Here is a 21,298-nt window from a genome sequence, read left to right on the forward strand (position 1 = left end):
AGGTAGTGAGCTTGCCACAAAAGTGTTGAGTTAGCTGTATGTGGGGCTACTTGGGAGGATGGGAAAGGGCATGGAAGTCCCTGCCTGAATCAAGGCCTAGCTGAAAGACAGGAAAGAGTGGAACCATCAGCTACTATTTAAGCTCCCAGTCTGAGCGATTTCTCTACCGAAACAAGAGCTCTCCTGAAGCTTCAAACCACCACTCTTCCAGAACTGAGGAAACGGACAAAACAGTATCAGCCATAATAATGAGCATTTTGCTAGTCACTTAATAAACATGGTCATTGGAATCAATCTTCCCTTCCTCTGTTAGATGAGGAACAATCTCAGAAAAAAGGATAATGTTGCTATCCTCAGAAATGGTCAGTGACCATAGCTCTCAGTGTGTTCCTTATAAAATGAGACATGTCTGAAATAATGTCTTCAAAATTTTGCTTGTTTTGGATTCACATTCTTCTTTGACTGAAAGGGATCTTGTTAGTGTTCAGACCAATGACTGGTTATTTAGTTCTATTAGCTTTTGGCTGCCACAACATGATGATCTGTAATGTAATATATCTTGCTGCTACATTGCTGTAAATTTTACAGTGTAAAAGCAGGAGAGCCAGCAGTGTACTGTATACTTTGAGTAATCTAAGGCTGCAATACTATACCCATTTTCCTGAGAGTAAGCCCAACTGAACTCAATAGGTCTTACTTCCAAATAGTCATATATAGGATTGTACTGAAATCAAACGAATACACAATATGAGAATTAAACTCTTATTAAATCTCTCCAGCTTAGAATGCTTAGCTTTAAGTAGATCACAACCCAAACATGTAGCTGGAAAAAAAAGTGAGTTTGAAAGATTTAAAGAGCTAACAATTAAGTGGCTAATTAGAAGACTATGCATATATCTAGGAAGGAGGCTTGCTTATTCTTGACGGGAGTGATTTTGAAATATGAATTAAAATGATAGAAGAAGAAATTATTAAAATTCATTGGGCCTATTCACACAAAATATCTGAGATGTTTTAAAAGTGTAAAGTGTGAATGCAATGGGTATCATAGAGGCACACTTGATAGGTGATATTGGCTGCAGAAGTCTGCTGGATGTTTGCTCAGAGACAAACCTGCATTTGATACCATGTAATGTGTGAAATGGCCAATTGGGACAGAGGAATACATCATTGAGTTAGGCTTACTGGAGGCCAGTGTCTTATAATAGCAGCAGACTTTGAGTGTCTTCTCCCTTACAGACCTGCCATATCCTAAGATCTGGCAGGGATGTCTTTTTGATGGTCCCATAACATTCTGAAATTAGATATGTGGTTAACACGGAAAAGGTATCCTTGGTACAGATGCCCTGCCTCTGGAATGCCCTCCCCTCATGAATTCAAGTGGTGCCATCTCTTCTAAATTTTCAGTGCCAAGTAAAAACGTATTTATTCAGACATTTGGGTGATCTGTTGACCTTTATTGTCTGCTGCTGCATAGTTTATTTATCTTGCTCTTATTTTATATTTTTAGAGTTTGTTGTTGTGTTACTTATGTTTTATTGTTGTTTATATATTTTATTGGCAATTGTAACTCACTCTGAGATCATCTTGTAAGATGAAGAGTGTGAGAGAAAGATTTTAAATAAGTAAGTAAAATAGCAGACAATAGTTTCATTGTATTAGTAGATCTGATTGCTTATCTACTGTGTAGATTCTACAAGAGCGTAGATTGTGCAAATAGGTTTGGTTACTTATCTACTATGTAGATTCGGATAAACCCTTCCTATCAAGAAACCACAAGTTTAAGAAGGCAATATATGGGAAGGAAGAAGAGGGCCTAGAGAGGGGAAATCAGTAGGAGTCTACTAAAAAATGACTACAAGGTGATTGTTTCAAATGCATGATCAAGTAGTCTCATTGGCTTCTGTCCAGGAAAAGTACTTAACATCCAAGGATGGAAGTAATCCTATCTGAAGCATTAGGAGCACCTGCTTAAGTCCCACTGGTCTCTGTGACATTTAATCACTTGATCCAAGTTTAAGCACATGATTAAGAGGGCTTTGTTGAAGAGGGATGAATTTAAGCAGGTGCTTAAAAACAACACCCATGTTGAAAAACTCTGATGGAGTATAATGGGGGGGGGGTGGAGATGATGGTAGCAGCCACTTCCTGGCAAATGATTTAAAAGCACCTGACATCCCTCTCAGCAGACATATCTTATATATAGCAGAATAGCAAAGGAAAAACAAAAACCAGAATTCTGGTAAGGAGAACACAGAGGCCATGTAATGGATGTGGGTCTCATCCCCTCTTCCCCATCCCCAATAGCAAACTAATGGAAGAAAGAAAGTAAGAAAACTGGAATAAAGACAGTGGCAGGTATGAGCTTCAACTAGTGGGTTGTTAAGTACCCCAGCTGCATCACATTAAGGTGGGTTAAACCAGAGGCATCAGCAACACTTTTTGTTTCCTTTCAGAAAAAAGAAAGAGCCAGGGAGAGAAAGGAGGAGGAAAAACTGAGGGCCTATCTGCACTGTAAACGTCTATTGGTTTTATACCAATTTAGCTGCTATTACTTCCCACAAAGGATCCTGGGGACTGTAGTTTGCTGAGACTCTTCTTAGAGATCCCTATCTTCCTCCCCTTACAGTTTCTAGGGTTCCCTGAGGAGAGAGAGGGGGGATGACTATTAAACCAGTTAAAGTTTGTGGTGTAGATCTTTGGCTCTATGTAGCCAAAATGGCATCTCTAAAATATAAGAGGGAGGTAACAACAGACTATGCGGGATTCCAAGGTTTGCAGAACTATAAAACTTCTTTAGAAAAAACTCTAAAAGCCCCCTTCCTTCCTCCAAAAGAACCCTCAGTCCAAGATGCTCAGTGCACACAGAATGCTGACTGAACTGTTGTGGGGAATATTAAAAACTGGGAAGGGGGAAGGGACTTTTCGAAGTGCTGGGATGCAACTCAGCTTGCTGGTGGGTTTGCATGGAGAAGAATAGATAGAGAAGGAAACCTCCGTGTTTCCTGTTTTCTGATCTTCCTTCAGGTGCAAGACTGATACTCTTAGGGGTTGCTGGCTTCATTTCATGTTCCTCCCTTCCTCATCCCACCTTGGGAGAGGCTATACCTTTTCCCTTTGTTCCTCTCTCTCTCCTGCAGAGATGAAAGGCCAAGGTTAGCTCTTTGTATCTCAAACTTTATTTAGCTAGAACTCAGATCTTTCTTATCCAGTATGTATTTCCTTTAATAAATAGTAGTTTATTGTTTTCTTAAAGTCAGATTCTCAATGTGATTGTATCCAGGGTAAAGTGTGTTCCTTCAGCAGGGATCCTGTTACAGTTCAGCTTCTACCAGCATTCATCTCCAAAGCTAACATGGAATGGAGTATCCTGGAAGAGGGCATGACTGACTGTCTGGATCACTGAACAGGAACACACTGCAATATTACAGGTCCTGTTTGTTAACTTATATAGGTTTTCTACAACTTTAGGAGTCATGGGTTCCCAGAAAGAATCCTGAGATTTGTCAGCTCTAGAAATATTGAATGATGTTATACACAGAACTACAATTTCCATGTTTCTATGGAAAGAGGAAATAAACTAGTTTGGTTTCCATATGTAGTATGGATATGCCTATATTCTCAGAGAGAGAGACAGAGACAGACAGACAGACAGAGAGAGAAGAAGAAAGTCAGATAAAATCAAAAACTAGCCCCATGTTGGATTGTTATTGAAGGTGGAATCTGCATCTGTAAAGACTGAAGAATACTGATGTAGATAGCATGCTGAACTTGAATGAAGACCCAATTTCACTGGTGACGTTGGGAAAATCACTATCACTAAGTGTACCTGCCTCACACAGGGTTATTGTCAGAATAAAATAGAACAATCCCATGTCAACTTCTATAAGGTCCTTGGAAGGAAGGGGGAAAATGATAAATAAACAGGATAAGTGTTTTTTTTTAAAGGAAATATACATTAGGATTTTAGACTGTGATCCTCAATGAATTTATCCCTGGTTAGTCCTTCTGATATTAGTGATATTATTCTATATCATTGCAAATTAGAAATCAGACATTTATACAGGTCTGAGGCTGACTGTACTTCTAAGCAACTTAGGAGGTTGCCTAAGTTGCACTTTGTGGAGAGAAGCCGTTTTGTTAAAGCAGCAAATGGGATGATGGCCAGGCTGAACATGAAAAGCATGAGTGACTCATACCAGTATGTCAGTATCCATAAATCAAGGTTCACAGAGGGTACAAAAATAGCAACCTAGGCTCCAGAAGTATAGGTGAAGCTGTCAAGATGGGGACTGGTGAGGATGAACCTGAGGTCTGGTCTCAGTAACCCATGGAATCAAACCCATGATCCTCCAAATCCCATGCACAGGAGGAGAGAACGTCTAGGAAGGAACACAGATGGCCATTTACCAAGTGTTAACTTACTGCAGTGTACATGTAGCAAGTTGGTTAGTCAGAGATTTGTAATATCTATTCCTGCTGAGAGAGGATTCTAATACACCCATATACAAGATCAGGAATCCAGGGAAGCACTGAGGTTTTAACATTTCCTTTCTCATTTGGCTCAGTGATAGCTGATCTGAGCCAAACTACTCACGGTTGTTGTTGTTGTTTTAAAAAAAAAAACAGTTCAGCAATGTTTTAAAAATACCACCTTTTTAAAATGATTTTTCAGCAATGCTTGTGAAAATTGTCCTTCCATTCAAAGGGTCTCTACTTCTCTCAGCTGACTTCATTTGTCCTCAGTGGTGTCACCATGAAGCCACATCTGATTGGTTACATAGTGTCATGATGGCATCCAATTCCCTGTGTGATCTCCAATTGTCTGGAATCACACTTGGGCTTAAGAAGAACGCAGCAGTAAACCAGGTGTGTGTGTGTGGTGGAGGGGAGAAGGGATGATGCTGAAGCAGCAACAGCTAGAGGAACCAATGACACCAAACAGGATCAAAACAAGGTCAATACTCAATGAAGTGTTTCAGTTTTCCACTGAAATTATCTTCAGTTCAAAATATGGAACTAGAGGATATTTGGTACTTGTTATTTCATTTTCATTTCACTGCATTTTGAAATGGTATGCCACGTTTCTGCATTACTGTACTCTGAGTTTACAATCCACTGATGTGAAAAAATATACACTCGTTACTTTGCCATCCTCTATCAGTTTGGCTGAGCACACTGTTACACATCTGATAGAAAACCAGCCTTAAGATTGATATCAGGGAAGACAGGTGTACAAAGTTTGTGGTGCTACTGGGCGCAATCCCCTCTTCCGCTGAAGCCAAACCTCCCATTGATTTGAAGGGCTCTGACTTGCATCCATTGCTTGAAAAATCACCACCCATGTAGAAAGTCACCCACATGAATAGCTTTCCAATGCAGAGTACTGTTGACTTTTTTTATATTCTGTCACAAACCCAGCAGTTGTGATATTAGCATGCAAAGAATGAAAAAACCCTGCACATCTCAGGGTGACTAGTGGATTCCCTTCATGCCAATTTCCTTTCATTTCCCTTTGACAGAGTGGGCCTTTAAAAGCTCTACACCTTAGCCAGCTTTTAAAGATGTAGGCTCTTGCAACATTGAACCCTAATGAATTTGTTTTGTCACTAATAAATCAGTAGGAATGTGGGCTCCCCATCCTGTACTTTCCAGTGCTGCCATCATAGTTTCTTGAAGAAGGCTGACATATGATCATAGCAAGCTAGCAAATTAGCATGCTGTTATTAACCAAGCACTGCCCTATGTAAAGTTGCAACAGTTTTGGTGCCTCGCAAAGTAGTCGATTACAGATTATCCTGGGCAGTGTTAGATGTCCTTGGCTTTGCCTATCTGCCTCAGGAAATATTTACCTGCACTGCAATTCTTTAAGCGGCTCAACCAACAGAAGCTAGTATTTTCCCCACGGGTGTAATACGAAAGGGCCTCAGTGCCCTTTGATTAAAAGTAACTTCAGTTGAACAGAATATGTTGATCCTTAGAAATTGGTTCTTGACATTTCCTAGCCTCAGTGGAATGTGATCAATACAGTTATGTATTACCAGTTCTGTTGTTTCCACCCGTCTACTTCTACAGTGTTTTCTAAATGCCTAGGATGTCAAAGATGCAGCAGGTGAATGTGTCAGTAGTGTATGTAGTTTATCTGTAGATGAAAATGATTGTCTTACGTATAATGTCATACAATAAAGAATGTTGAGAGGATCTTTTAGCATATAGTTTCAGAGAAAAGGCCCTTTCAAAATAAATTAATGTAGATTAGTTATCCCATAATATACTTGAATTCACTTTTCTTGCTCAGTTTGACCAAAGTATTGTTGACATTTCCCCCCCCTCTCTTTGCTTTTTCAATGTTATGGATGACACCAAGGTTGAAGTCTTTATTCGGATTTGTGAGACCCCAACATGGAATTATTCTGCATCAATGAAGTTATTAAAAAGTGTGGGTTTTTGCACACACCTTTATGCCAATTTTAGGATGTGGGAAGGAAACATCCAGTATATTTGGAAAAATGTTCCAATGGCAACTAGGCATAACAGGTGAAATCATTATTGATATTTACAATGTATTGTAGAAATATGTGCATGGACAAGGGCAACACTTCTATCAGGGCATTCCTGTGTATCCCTGGATCCTTGGACAAAAAAAGGGAAGCAGATCCTAAATGGGAATTTATAACACTCAAAATATTGCCCTGGGAATTAAACTCCAGAAATGACCTCCTCAATAAGGAGTGATTCTGCATAAGTAAATCCATAGCTATAGAATATCTTTCACATTATATCATTGTACTTGGATATCAGGCAGAAGATTTACACTGGCATTTCGGGGGTAATACTTAAAACTTGTCCATATACATAATGTTTCCACATTTCTATATCTAACTGTTAAAACTAGAGAGGATTTTGTAAAATCTTTTGTCATCTCTTGCCAAAAGGATGCAATGTGAGTTATATTGTTTACAATAGGGCCTTCCGTCCCCTCTTTTTTTTATCTTGTATGGCATTATTTCTTGTATTATGTTGTTATTATGGCTAGAGCTAAGATAATAAACTTGTAATGAACTTGGAGTAGAATTTATAATCTTGTTGGATTTGAAAAACAGTGGGATGAACAGCAAGATCTCAGCACCAATCTGCATGAACACTTCAGTGGGTGGTGAAATGGGATGATGTTTGTGATGTGGGTTATGCTTTGTGAACATTTCAGAGCAACTGAATGACCATCTTCTGCATGTGGTATCTTTTAAGTATGCCCTCTTTCCATTAACATCACTGATGTATGCTTCTGGGGAGAGGTGATGGTTGTTGAAATCTCTCTCACACACACACCAGAATACATCAACCATTGGCAGCAACTATGATGCTAATAAGACACTCTATCTTATAGTCTCCATGCTCCAGGATAACGATGACCACCCTAGGCTACATTTCTGTGCAGGTGGTAGCAGGTTTGACTTTACCACAATGAGGCATGAAGCAGTTGCTTTTGGGTAGCAGATTCCTGCCTATGGTCATTTTTTTTTTTTTAAATTGACATCATTTTGACCTTTTGCTTCAGTTGTGAAGATATGTAAGGTTGGTGCTGTGTGCTAAGTTCACAGAACTAAATCAGCACGGACACAAAATTGGGTTGCATTTGGCTCACCATGCCACAGCCCACAATGAGAACACAACATCATAATGGGCTGAATTTCAGTTTCTGGTAAGGCCAGTGAGGCCACATTCTGCATGTGCTGAATGAAAAGTCATCATGTTGAAATGCTTGTACAAATAGACCTTTGATATATTGTATGTGTATAAGATTCTCTGCTGCTGAAATATTGTTATTGCTTATCAGTAAGTCATAATTTTCCTGAAGAGTCTTGAAATATTTGCATTGTTTGGCCAACTTGTTGTTCATTGGCAACATCCAGATGAAGTCACTGGCAACATTTGCATTGCTTTTCATGAATCTTGATTACATCCTAGGGCTGTTTCACACACTACACAGCAGCAAATGCAGGTTTGCTACCACATGTACTCCAGAGGAGCCACAACCAATTAGAACTGCTAATTGATGAGCTTACCTTTATGGTACATATTTGCTTCATTCACACATTACCATTATAAATGCCCATTTAAAAGTTCTTCAGTTGGCATCTTAAATAAATAAAAAGTACTGTGGAGCCTCAAACTGTCTAAAATTGGATTTGAGACCTCATTTTCACTCTGCTTTCTGACTCCCATTTCTGTCCCAAAGAAGAATTTTATAGTGTGATGCTTGAAAGCTTAAAGTCAGTTTTACCAAGTGGATTTGGTGCAGTGATCTTCTATTCACTGTGTCATTCTCTGGGACTAACACCACTGCATGAAAACATGGGAATGGCACAGAGGCAAATTTCCTTGGGTGTGGGAATCAAAACTCCAAGGTTCACTGAAAAAGATCCTCCACCTCCCTTGTCCCACTCTTTATAATCTGGCAATTTATGTGTATATCAAAAAAGGCTCTTACAAATTCACTCATGCACCAGAACAGCATGGGAATTGCATGTTTGGGTTCCTACTCTAGCACCTGCACCTTGTAAGCAGTAAATATGTTCTACAGCCTCACACATTGTGATTGCTTGCAACTTAAGCTTCCATACATCCACATTTTAACAGGGTCTTTCAGCCCCCATCCTTTCGTCACCAAGTTAGGGGAACACTGATGCTCAAGCTAACAGGGAGGAAGTATTCACCTAGCCATATGCTGACCCTTCCCTTTTCCAGTTTGCTTTCATCTGAGTTACACAGAATGGCATAAGTTTATAAACAAGTCGGGTTTCCATGCTTATCAAATGTTAAAAAGCACTTAGAATTTTCCTTCACAAAACAATTTGTATAAATACAGGTGACTTGTATTTAATGACCTTTAAAATTATCTGGCCATAAATAGTGAATGGGTAGTAGTTGTTTTGGGGTGCTGTTTTCTTTTCTTTACCATTTCTATATGAAATACATGTTTTCAAAGAAATGTCATGGCCTCATCTAAGCAAATCACTTTGATTTCCCTAGGAAAACCATGTCCTCATTCAAAGCATTTAAGGCAAATATATGAGGCCTGAGCTCATGTCTCACGTGTGGGTGTATACACATAAAAATGAGATCTGCAATCCTGAAAGGGAGAAAAATACAGCTATGGCTGTGTTGCTTTTTAAGTTGCCTTTAACATATTTGGAAACAATTAATTGGAAACAATTTCAAAGACACAAGAGAAAGCAGTGTAAGGGACATGATCATCTCATTCATTACTATTCTGGTTACATCTTTCAACAAGGAATAAAAAATAGAAATGTACATTTCAGTTTTGCATATCTTACAAAGTGATTGAATAATTTCATTTAATTAAAAAATGCTCAGTTTTACACACAGAAACACACACAAATGAGGGAGGGCAATGTGGTACATCCTATAATTTTGCAACACACGTCATCTCCCCTTCCATCTGCTTAGTTACCTTGGCAGACTCAGCCTCTGGATGAGCTTGGGTTCAAATGACACCACTGGGGCCTACGATCCTTTTCACATTTATCTTCAGAACACCATTGTGAAGGGAGTCACTATTCTAGACACATAGGCCAGCCCTATTATATAGATTTTGTTCAATAGGAAGGTGAGTCTGTGTGTGCAGAATAGTGACTTCCTTCACAATAGTGTTCTGAGGGTAGACGTAATAAGGATCATAGGCCACTGTAATATTATTATTATTGTTATTGTTGTTGTTGTTGTTGTTATTATTATTATTATTATTATTATTATTATTATTATTATTATTATTATTATCGGTGCTGCTGCTTGAGAGCTGTTTTCTAAAGAGTCGGGGAAGCATAATACGACCAGAAAAACCAGGTGAACAGGACCTTATAACCAAGAAACCCTCCAGCTTCTCTATGGTACAGCTGCAGGAGGAACTGTAGAAGACTTTCTTCCTGGCTCTTCTTCCTCCTTTCCCTCCAAGCTGTTTCAAGCCAGGGAAGACAATTCTGTCATGCACAGTACCTCTTCTTGCAAGTGTCCGGAGCTAGAGGGGGAGAAAGATTGTGCGGTATTTAAGGCACTCCAGACAATTGCTCATTCCGTAATGAGTTATTACTCTGCTGAGCCAAAGGTCATTAGAAAGGATAAGGGCAGCCATAAAAGCGGCCCAGCTAGCATGCTTTTCCTATAGAGATTATCATTATTGGCTTATTAATACGCGATAATGTTGAATTATACACGGCAATAAATAGGAAAAAGGTTGACTTGGAGTTTTAAATATTTTATGAATCTCAAAGCGAGCGTTCCAAGCAATGCGGGCTCTTTTCAAGTGACTGGAATCACCAACCGAATCCCTTTTCCCACTTTTATTTTTAGTGCAAGGGTTTTGTTTTTTTGAAGGGGGGGTTGCTCTGTTGTGGGGAGTTTGTTTTTTTTAACACCTCCAATCCTGTGCACTTTCCCGGGAGCAAGTTGCATGAATGCAGTAGGACTTACTTCAGAGTAAGCAAGTACAGGATCGCGCTGTAGATCTATAAACACAAATGTACTTTCTGAATATCCTGAAACAGCGCGGCCTGTTTTAGGTAGGGGGATTTTCATTCTTGCATGATTTATTTCATTTTTCTTGGAAACCCCATGGTCCACCGAGATGTCTGCGAATTACAAACAGAGAATTCAGGGTCCGGATCACTTCCCGGTTTAAGGCATCTCTAATCTGCGTTAAATGATCCTGAATATGCATTCTTGCTTGTTCCGTTTAAAGCACATCGGTGGGCGATGAGGATTCGGGGGGGGGGGTTGAAGTCAGAACACCCCTCTTCGAGGACGTCCAGAAAGGACACTTTTGCTCGCACGATTTATGCTGAAGAGAGTCAGAAGTACCTTTCTGGATCAGAGCAAGGGCCCTCCAGTCCAGCATTCCTGCAATCAGCAGGTGCTGGGTGCCTCCGCCCCGAAATTAGCCAATAGTGCGTTTCAATTTTGTAAAGCTTTCATTTCAACCAAAAAGCAATAAAAAATCAAAAAAATCCGCACCCTAACCACCTCCACCAAACATTTACAGGAGGAAAGGAGGGCCTGCTTACCCTGGTCCTACAAAAATACTCCAAATAGAAATTAATGTGGCCATGATTTGAAATCCAGCAGGCTGAGTTCCCAAGGTCCCGAGTTTAAAACCCAGCACAAAAATAGAAGTAGCTAGCTACTTTTGAAGAAGAACGAAGTATAGAAGCAAAAGCAAAGCACAGCAAAAATAAAACCAAGGCGGCCGGTAGTCATTCACTTGAGAGTCAGAGGAAGCTCCGTTGAACTTAGTGGGCCTTTCTTCCAAGAAAAAGGAACGTTCGTTCTTTTCTTTCTTTGGGATTCATCATGCACTCCTGCAACGCTCTGCCAGAAGTTCAGTGACAAAGACAAAACTCTGGCAAGCCAACCGTCAGGCTAACGAACTTCTCCGAAATGAAATTACGCCCCCCGCCTTTTTTTTTTTAAAAAAAGAGTATTTTTTTTTAAAAATAAAAATATCTAATTCCGTTTCCTACCAACAATAACAAAAGTGATTATGATAACGAAACAACAGCCCTGTGGGAAGACAACCCAGGGTGCTTTGGACGTACTAAAGATCAGATCCAAGATTAAGATCCTTGGTGCTCCCGAGCGATCGGGTTGATGCTAATCGCTTGATCAAATGCCTCTTACCCCTCACAACTCTGCCAAAAATCCCCGTAAATTCATTTGAAACCGGGAAGGGGTAGGAGAGCCAATAACAAAAACGCTCAATGTAAACAGCAACTGGACGATGTTTTAAATTCAAGTTACAATTGACCGAAAGTGCACATTGGTGAAAAGGATTTTATTGGGTTTTTTCCCTCTCCTCGCTGAAACATGCATTAGAGGCCTCGCTAAGTGGATTTTGCCAGGGATGGGTGCGGAAGACGAACACACTCTGCAAAAGGGAGCAGGCCGATGAGTTAACGTGGGAACTTTGGATTCCACTTGCCAGAGAGCGTTTGAACCCGGCTCACTCGGGTCCCCACATGCCGAGCCCGTTTGCTAGATTTTAAATGGCAAACTCAAATAAATACTGAGAAAGCCTTCGCAGGCGGTTCCCATCCGCCTCCAAACAAACACGCACGTACAGTTCTTCACGAATTTATTTCTTTTAGCCGCCCCCCCCAAAATAAGAATAACGTTTCCCCAGAACAATATACCTATTGAGGCAATCACTTTCCTTCTTTGAGTCCTTGTGTTGCTCCGCTGTCCTACGGATCGAACGAAGCTCGAACATCCTCCTTGCAACTCTGAAAAGACACAGCCGCGAAACAGAAGCTCGTTCAGACCAGAAAAGCTCGTAAAACACCCGAACTATGTCTCCCGGATTCTGCATTCTCCCTATGGAGTTTTACCTTTCCACCGAGACACCCGAACATGTTTTCTTCCTTTGGATGCACACACACACACACGGCGCACTCCTCTTCCTTGCCCAGCCAAGAGCTCTCTTAACCTTCCTACTTTCGGGTCCTGGGCAGAAGGTGTACAGCAGAAGTGAATCTAGATAAGTAGGGGTGGGGGGACAAAATCATACAAAGTTAAATTCTTAACTCCCCACCCCCACTCCTACCCCCACTCCCCATGGGATGCAAGGCTCCACTGTCCCTTTGTTAAGAGACTTTGCCGCCTCAGCGTGTGATCATTGTTGCCGTTATGATAGCAGCAGTTGTTATGTGTGTTAAAGGGAGGAGGGAATCTCTTTCTCTCCCCCGCTCCTCGAAACTTTCCTCTCTAACGCCCGCTTTCCCGCACCGCCCCTCCCTGAAGAACCTTCCTCCACCCTCATTCTTCATCGCCACCGCGTAGGAGTCGAAACTCCTTTGCCTCAGATTCTTTTATTAGGACTATTCGGACTTTCTAAGTGGGCTTCCAGTGGTGGTCCCCTTGATGGACGCGTGGGCAAAAGTGCACGTAAGACCATAATGAAGCCCAACAGACGAGCATTTTAGAGGAGGGAAAGTTGCAGACGGAGTCAAAACTCCCTCCCACAACCTGGGGTATTTCTTTAAATAAGGGGAGAAAGGGAAAGAAACGGCTCCTTGGAGGTACTCAATAGCGCAGGGGTCTGGGATTTCTTTCTCCTTTCTCTCTGTCTCTCTCTCTCTCCCCCCTTGTTTACAGCTACAGAAGGCAAAAGAGCCATAAATCTTAAGACAGCCTACAGAGACAAGTGCATTTGTATGCATCGTTAGAACTTGCTAATACCTAAACCCATTAGCAAGCCATGTAGAATTCTAGTTTCCGGTGTCCATTAACTTACAGTTAAATTTTAGAGGAAAGGGCATGGCGATTAACATAAACTATATCCATCATATTGTTTGTCATAATAGATTAGTCAACTATAGATGTATATTCGTGTGTGTGCACGTGTGTGGAACTTTTCATTCCACCCCGTCCAGCCTTCTCGCTGCGTGTTAATTTCAAACCAAGGAGACATGGTTACACAAACATACACACTTACTTTTCCGCACCATAATTTTTGGAATGAAAAAAGAAAGGTGTGTATGTTTGGTGGTGGTGAGGAGAAGAGAATCATACCATTGCCTATATTATATCAGGAAGTATTTGTGAGCTGCCGCGCGATGAAGGCAGGCAGGCAGGCAGGCAGGTAGACTGGCTGGCTGGCTGGCTGGCTCTCTTCCTGACCTAGAATCACCTCACCCCTCACCCCACCCCACCCGCCACGAAAGGTTCTAGGGGCACCGTGCAAAGTAAGCAGGCTTACTCGGGAGTAAGTCCCACTGGTTCAGCCGGGCTTGCTCCCAGCGCAGAGGATGTCAGCCTTGATGCCCTGTGCCAACCGACTCAGAATGAATGGGCCCACTGATGAAGCACACCGCACCAAGTTATCTCCTTCATGCATTCCCTTTATTATTATTATTATTATTATTATTATTATTATTATTATTATTATTATTATTATTATTATTATTATTATTATTATTATTATTATTAATAATAATAATAATAATAATAATAATAATAATAATAATAATAATAATAATAATAATAATATTGTGCAAGCCCCCTCTCCCTCCCCAGGATTCACGTTTTCTGTCCAGTTTCCTTTCCCTTAATCGGTCTTCTTCTCTCTCCCCCTCCCCCTCCCCCTCCCCCTCCCCCAGCCGATTCTTTCTTGTCCCTTGTCTTTGTTGAATGACGTTCGATTACGTCCCCGTCTCCCTTCCAAACACCAACCCCTCCCTCTTACCCCGCCGCTTCGAACCACCACTCAAGGAGCATAATCTGCTACTATTAAACCAATACAACCCCTACCCTTAAACAACAACCCACCCCTCCCCCCAAAATCCGCCTAGCCCCCCCCCCAGATGCAAAGCTCCCCCCCTCCTTGTTTAGGCTGCGCACAGATATGTGAACTTTTGTAGCTCTGCTTTTCCGTCTTCGCCCGCGAAAGCGTTAAAGGTAAGGGTCTGGAACTCGTATGCAGCAGCCGGCTTTTGTAGCGATGATTTATTGCTTCAATCTTGGTTCACCCAGAGTTCACATGGATTTGCTGCTTCTGAGAGCTAAAAGATGGTCTCACTTGACAAGTGTGACTATTCCAAATGTTTCTCCCTCTCCCTCTCTCTCCCTTCCTCTCTCTCTCTCTCTCTCTCATCTTCTCTAGTGCAAAATCGTTTATAATTAAACCTTTTTTTTTATAAAAAAAATCCAGCAACCCCGATTTGCTTTTAGATGAGCAGAAATCTGATCTCAGGGATCTAATGGATTATATACAAAAGATCCTTGTGTATGGGCGCGTGGGTATTGCACAACAGGCACATATAATAATGTATAATATTTGCATTTAATATGTGCGTGTATATGACACACAGAGAGCCCGCGCACGGAGGGATCTTCAGACAAAAGGAGAAGAGAGGCTTAGAAGAAGGGGGGGAACCTGGTCTTATCCCAGCTACCCACCCCAGCACCCCCCTTTCCCACCCGACCTTTCTTTGTTGCTAAACTGGATTGGGAGGGGGGGTCTGCGAGGCGAATATGGAAGGGGCTCTGCTAAATCGCGTCATGTTAAATTTCAAAGAAATTGGGATTAATTTCTTCTTTCTTTTTTTGGGGGGGGGAGATATTGCATTATTTGCTTACCCCCGGCGCGCCCTACCCTTGCACCCTAAATGCTGTTAAAACTACCCCCTTAAAAATCGTTAAATATACAAGCAATGGTGATGGCAATATATATATGGGATACTGCAGAATCATCAAGCCTAGATTTGCATAACGTGACTCGCTTGCCAAGTAGCCCAGCCTAGAGCATTCTCTTGAAAGGAATGAACAGAAATAGCTAAATAATAAATAAACAAACAAACGAGACACCCAAAAGTCAATTCCCTAAGATTTGGGTGTGCAGGCGTGAGGGGGCGCGAACATCTATGTCCATATTTGCCTGTAAAATAACCGTTTGGGATTGATGATACCATGCAAATGTCCTAGACATCGACAGCTTTTTTTCTTTCTTTCTACCGTGCAGTTTATGCGATGGAGAGAAACCAAAGGGTTATCCCAGAAAGCCAAAGTTCAAAAATAGCACGAAGCTGGGCTGGTAGCAATAGATAATTGGAGTATCCAAAGGTCTCCTTTATAATACTCACATAATTTGTTTTTTTCGCGTCTTGAAGGACACGGTCTTGACCCAGATGCAATTTCATTCGAAACCGTTTGGAAGCAAGTCCCACTGAACCCAGTGAAACTTTTTCGCGATAAAAACGTGCTTAGGATGGGCTTTCCTGAATCGATTCAGGAGGATCTGAATTTCAGGCCCGGACCAGTAACCCCGCAGACTTCGAATGAGTCAGTCACGTTAGATAGCCGTTGCATTCCCTTGTTCTGCCTTAAACCGTCCGCGCCTCCCTCCCCACAGTCACAGCTAAATTCAGCGGGGACAGCCCTGGATCTTTTCCTACATGGGCTTGGAAACCAACCTCCCGTGGATTCCAATGGAACGCACGTCTAGGCCCCTACTGCCAAGTACAAATGTCTCCAATCCAATTGTTTTCTTTTCCATGGAGCCTGCTTCTCAATACTTGGATCATCCGATCCTTTTGAATGATGGGCATCCACTACGACCTGGAACACGCATTTACATCAAAAGTAAGGTCCTTTTTACACTATATCAGGGGGACTTACTTCCAAGTTTAGTATTGGGGCAGTAACCTCTCTACCCTTGCCAACAAAATTCACTCGGAAGGGTTAGAATTAAACGCGCTTAACCCCATAGAAAGCAATGCTTTCCAGCAAGCTTAATTCTGTGTTAGATTGTGCCCAGTATGTTCACACACACACACACACACACACACACACACACACACACACACACGGTTGACCACAATGACTTGGTGCGAAATACTGATAAACTTATTTAGCTCTGCAGGCAGAAACTGCAGCTAGAAAATTATTCTGCGTGTACAGAATCTTTGTTCGATGTTCCCTATCTTCATTTCTGTTGTCCTAGCATCTGTTCCCTACGCAAGCTCCCGAAAGGTCTGTCCACACACAAACGACACCTTCGTAAACGCTTACTGCTTAGATAAGAATGTATATCCATATAAGTAAGGCGCAACGCCCGGAGTTCTATTAATGCATTTCAGAGTCATCATCCCTCCTCCTCAAATGCTTATCAGTTCGCTGGCAAAGTTCTAGGACGTAAACTTAACAACAAATGCAAAAGGAAAGGAACTCAAAGCCCTGCGAGAAAGCAGTGCTTCATTAAAAACCAACGATCTTCTTTCTTTAAAAGGGATTTTTTTTCCGCCTCTTCCAGTTGGCCCAAGTTTTGCTAAAGGGGTTAGGGAAGTGAGATGAATTGGATTCTACGACGAATTCATCCGTGTATAAAGACAGGGTTTGGAAGGGGAGGGTGGATCGGTGGATGGAGAAACGAGTAAGGTGGTTATCATGCCCTCTTTGCAATGTCCTATGGAAAGTTCTCAGCGAGATGTCCACGAAAAAGCAGTAGATCGTGTGCTTTAAACATGACTGCCGAACTAGTTTCAGCAGAGGAACGAAAACAGAAACAAATATAGGTTTAAATAATTAGTCTACCTCTGTTAATGTGTTAAAAATCAGCCTCCAGTAGCAGAAATGTAAATATTTCTCAAAATACTCTGTGTGTGTGTGTGTGTGTGTGTGTGTGTGTGTGTGTGTGTGAGAGAGAGAGAGAGAGAGAGAGAGAGAGAGAGAGAGAGAGAGAGAGAGAGAGAGAGAGAGAGAGAGTTGGGTTCTTTATAATCTTAGAATGTACAAATCCTGGGATCATTTCACAGGGTTGAAGATGACTAAAAATGTATGCCCTTGATTCTTTTTTTAATTGAAGAAAAAGGCTATGGGACTGCCAAAACGGGGTTACAAAAAAGCCACCATTGCTGCTAGGACCCTGGGTGGATGGGCAGTTTCTTCATATAGCCTCCAATTAACTTGAGGAATTCACTGCCACAAGATGGTGTGAGGGCTGTTAGCCTAGATGGCTTTCATAAAAGATTAGACAAATTTGTGGAGGATAGGTATGGTAGCTAAATGGAACCACCATGTCCAGAGGCAGTCTAACTGTGGCTATCAGTGGCTGGGAACAAACAAGGGTAGGCTATGGGTTGCCTATTTTCATCATTGTGTCTTTCTTGGAAGTTTCCAGAGTCATCTGCCTCTATATTGACCACAGGATGTTGGACTAAATGAATTTTGTGGATTATGGGAAGCAGACCTTTTCTTTAAAAAAAAGCGGATGTCTTCAAATCCGGGCTGTAGTAATCTCAAGAGTTAAAAGTCCTGCTGCCTTATCCTGAAACTCCAGGGAAGCATCAAAAAAATATCAGGGTGATGGACTAGATTTAAGATGTTCTGGAGTTAATGTCAGGGGAACAAGTTGTGGGGGGGGGTGTTTGGTTTTTAGTTTGATTCTTTTTCCCCCCAAAATTTGAAGAATTTAATTTGAGTCAAAGCTTAGTCTCATCTACTAAAGAGCTACTAAAGAGACTGAATAAAAATAATAGGTCTCTTACGAAGCCAACAAATAATGTGACTGTGCTTTTGAGCATGCATAGAGTATATCTTACCAATGGGTAACCTACAGCAAGCCCCCACCCCTTTAAGAATTTAGCAAGATCAGCATGCTACTGCCTGAAGGGCTGAAGAAGATTTGATTCAGATGTATCTCCACAATTAGTTCCCTTTTCTTTGAGGGTTTGTTTTTTTTTTAACCAAGAAAAAACAAAACAAAACTGGGCCTTCTCAAGCTCGAGACAAAAACCACACCTGCTGTAGCAAAAAGCTCCTCCTTAGGAACCTTTCATAAAGTATGTGAATGGAGGGATGTGTAGAAAAGTTGTGACAAAAGGACGGTTTCGGTAAGGGCTGATATGGAGCACAGTATGGCAACAGAGTTAAAAGACTCTTAAAGATGTGACATGCTGTATTAAGGAAAATCCTTAAGGCTACCACTAATTTCCTATCAACACTACACATGGTTTGTAAGTTCTGTTTAAATTCACATGAATCCCAGGCAATCTATCTTCTCCTTGCCCAACATTCTGAAACGGGAGGGTGCACCAGTGGGCACTGTTACTTGTTGGGGAACTGCAAAAGCCTAAGTGAGAGGTATATAATATCTTTTAATAAATGTTCTTTACAATGTGACCCTGTGTGTGGCTAGTCAGGAGCTGAGTGCATTCAGTTTAATAGGGCTTACACCCAGGTAACAGTATATAGGGCTGCAGCCTTAAAGTCATAAATGGTTTAAATCAGGGGTTCCCAAACTGTGGTCTATGGATCACAAGTGGTCCGCAAGCTTCATTCAGATGGTCCACAGCATGTCTGCATTAAATATTCACATTGATTGTTAATTGTGTTGCCATTGCTTTTTTTTATTTCTTAGATTTTATTGTAGTACAGTTTGCATTGTATGGAATGCAAACTGCAATACTATAAAATACAATGTTTAAGAAATAGAAGAAGCAATAAAGATACACTTAAAAATCATACAGCATCCAGCACAGCACATTAGAATGGCTACAATGGACAGAAAAATCATTTAGTGATCCACCAAGCCATCAGCAATTTTCAAGTGGTCCATGGGGGAAAAAAGTTTGGGAACCACTGGTTTAATTAAAATAGTATTACATTTTAAAGGGGGGGGGAGTGCCAGGTGCATCTCAGCATCTTCCCACTCATTGGTCAGAACTCTGGAACAGGGATGCAGGTTTACTTCATACTGTACAACTGGGTAGAACAAAACCTACATATTTTATCTTTACATCTCTATAAGTATAAAGATCAGAGTTTTTTCTTTTTAAAAAATGAATGATGAACATTTGAGTTAAGTACTTGAAATCTCTCCTAAGGGGAGTACAGCCTTTAAGCGCTCCCCATACCCATGCTGCATAGAGCTAGCAAATATTTTGTGATCAGAATAGTATTCACCCTGAACCCAAAGAACAGGATGACACACACACACACACACACACACACACACACACACACACACACACACACACACACACACACACACACACACTAATCATTCTAGTGCAATCCAGCAAAAGGTGGTCACAGTGACGTCTAGTTGAAATGAATGAGTCAGTAAATCAAATGAGGAAGTGCTTTTAATAAAATCTTACAACTTTTTTTTCTGGTTTGTGCCCATCATATGTAGGCCATGTGTTATAATTATTCAGCTATCACACATACAGAGTTTTAATACCCCCAAATGCAATATACATAGATGGAGGCATCTATGTATACCTAAGTGCCACATCAGCTGGCCTGTGTAGTTGCAACAGCCCAGGTTGTGATCTTTCTTTCTTTCTTTCTTTCTTTCTTTCTTTCTTTCTTTCTTTCTTTCTTATTTATTTATTTATTTATTTATTTATTTATTTATATCCCTCTCTTCCTCCCAGTAGGAGCCCAGGGAGGCACACAAAAACACTCTAAAACATCATAAAAACAGACTTTAAAATATATTAAAACAAAAACATGCAAAACACAGTTTGTGGCATTTATTTACTTTTTCCTTTATGCCCTTGGTCTTCAACAGGCAGCTAGCCTATGCACAAGTCTGTGTGTACTCTGCTAGTTTGCAAAAGCATAGAATCGAGTGAGTGCAGAATGTAATCAGTTGAGAATCTTAGTTTTCATTTTTAAAAAACCATATTTCTAATCCTCATGACTGTGGTAAATATAATATAGGATTGAAACCGAGTAAGCAACACTTAGTGAAAGCTAGAGAAGCAGTTTATATTATTACATTCTGGGTTTCAGTATGATATAGCCTCTTGTCCCTCCCCTTTATTCAAACGAAATGAATTATGCAAAATAAATGTATAAAAACAAACCTTCAGAATCCAGTTTTTCATTAGGGCAAAACTGGGGCTACTTTATTCATGTTTTCCCCCCCTCAAGAATACAGCATACACTGTTCTGCCTATGAATTTGTCTGAGGACAGCGTATCGATGGCCCATTCATTTCCATCAGTGAGGTTACAGCTGTTCATATAGCTTACCAGCCAACTTAATATCATTAGCTCCCATTGCTCTTGCTAAATCCAATACACCTTTCTGAGCTCTTTTGTATACCTGCCACCATTTCTACAGGCCAATGATTTTCCCGATAGACTCTGTCTCTTCCAGGAGAATATTGCTTCATTTTAAATAAAAACTCCTCACTGCAGAACGTATATAGAGCTTTACTCTGCAGTTTACTGGGTTGGGGAAAAGATGCTAGAAAATGCTGCTTGCTTATTTTCATCCACTCACATGAGGTAAATTTAATATGAATAGATACTGTATTGATGGTAAGCCACATATTTATTCTTCAAATAATTTCAGTGTTTTATTTACTTACTTACTTATGAAACAAGCCATTACTTCTAACCCAGGCATCAATAGCAATTATGAAATACAGACCTCTCTGTAGCGTAATCACCATTCTGCTGCCATGCAGCATTTCCTATTCTAGTAGGATTATACACACAGACCATCTGCCTTTGATTAGTCATTGTCTTTTAACACATCTATGATTCAGTCCTCACCCACTGAAAGTGAAAGAGATTTTTGCCATTGATGGCACTACAATGTCACAGGGGTGTAGTCGTCCATGATCTCAGGGGGTCTTAGACCCCTTACCTTTTTGGGGAGCCAGGTCCCAGCAGGGTTCCTACACCTCCTTCATCCTATGAGCCAATCAGCATGAAAGGGGAGTGTCTTAGTCACTGAGAAGAGTCTTCTAAATTGCTTCCTTGTCCTTTCC

The 21,298-nt window shown here is 41.0% G+C and overlaps 1 protein-coding gene across 4 annotated transcripts; it reads right to left on the bottom strand.

Annotated features, from left to right (window-relative positions):
• Positions 1-9,172: 9,172 nt before the first annotated feature.
• On the bottom strand, positions 9,173-21,298 carry LOC133379562 (probable serine/threonine-protein kinase DDB_G0291350). 4 transcript variants are annotated; one of them, XM_061615090.1, is made up of 5 exons: positions 15,654-15,848; positions 12,402-12,546; positions 12,207-12,296; positions 10,492-10,649; positions 9,173-10,039 (listed from the first exon to the last, which is right to left on the bottom strand). In XM_061615090.1, exons 1-5 carry the CDS (start codon positions 15,708-15,710, stop codon positions 9,584-9,586), a joined length of 906 nt encoding a protein of 301 aa, XP_061471074.1. In that variant the 5' UTR covers positions 15,711-15,848; the 3' UTR covers positions 9,173-9,583. The 4 variants fall into 4 exon arrangements, 2 of the variants coding, with proteins under 2 accessions (XP_061471074.1, XP_061471076.1); XM_061615092.1 differs by lacking the exon at positions 10,492-10,649 and having other exon boundaries at positions 9,182-10,039; XR_009761205.1 differs by lacking the exons at positions 10,492-10,649; positions 15,654-15,848 and adding an exon at positions 21,175-21,298 and having other exon boundaries at positions 9,183-10,039.

Source organism: Rhineura floridana, chromosome 3 (assembly GCF_030035675.1).
Source record: "Rhineura floridana isolate rRhiFlo1 chromosome 3, rRhiFlo1.hap2, whole genome shotgun sequence".
In the NCBI taxonomy this organism is placed as follows: domain Eukaryota; kingdom Metazoa; phylum Chordata; class Lepidosauria; order Squamata; family Rhineuridae; genus Rhineura; species Rhineura floridana.

What these genes read in the sequence shown, in the direction of transcription:
- LOC133379562 (XM_061615090.1), bottom strand. Translation starts at nt 15,710, where the DNA reads ATGAAATTGCATCTGGGTCAAGACCGTGTCCTTCAAGACGCGAAAAAA. An exon ending in TCGGGTGTCTCGGTGGAAAG is followed by an intron (nt 12,297 to 12,401) that starts GTAAAACTCCAT and finishes GTGTCTTTTCAG; the next exon opens with AGTTGCAAGGAGGATGTTCG. An exon ending in GAAAGTGATTGCCTCAATAG is followed by an intron (nt 10,650 to 12,206) that starts GTATATTGTTCT and finishes TGTAATTCGCAG; the next exon opens with ACATCTCGGTGGACCATGGG.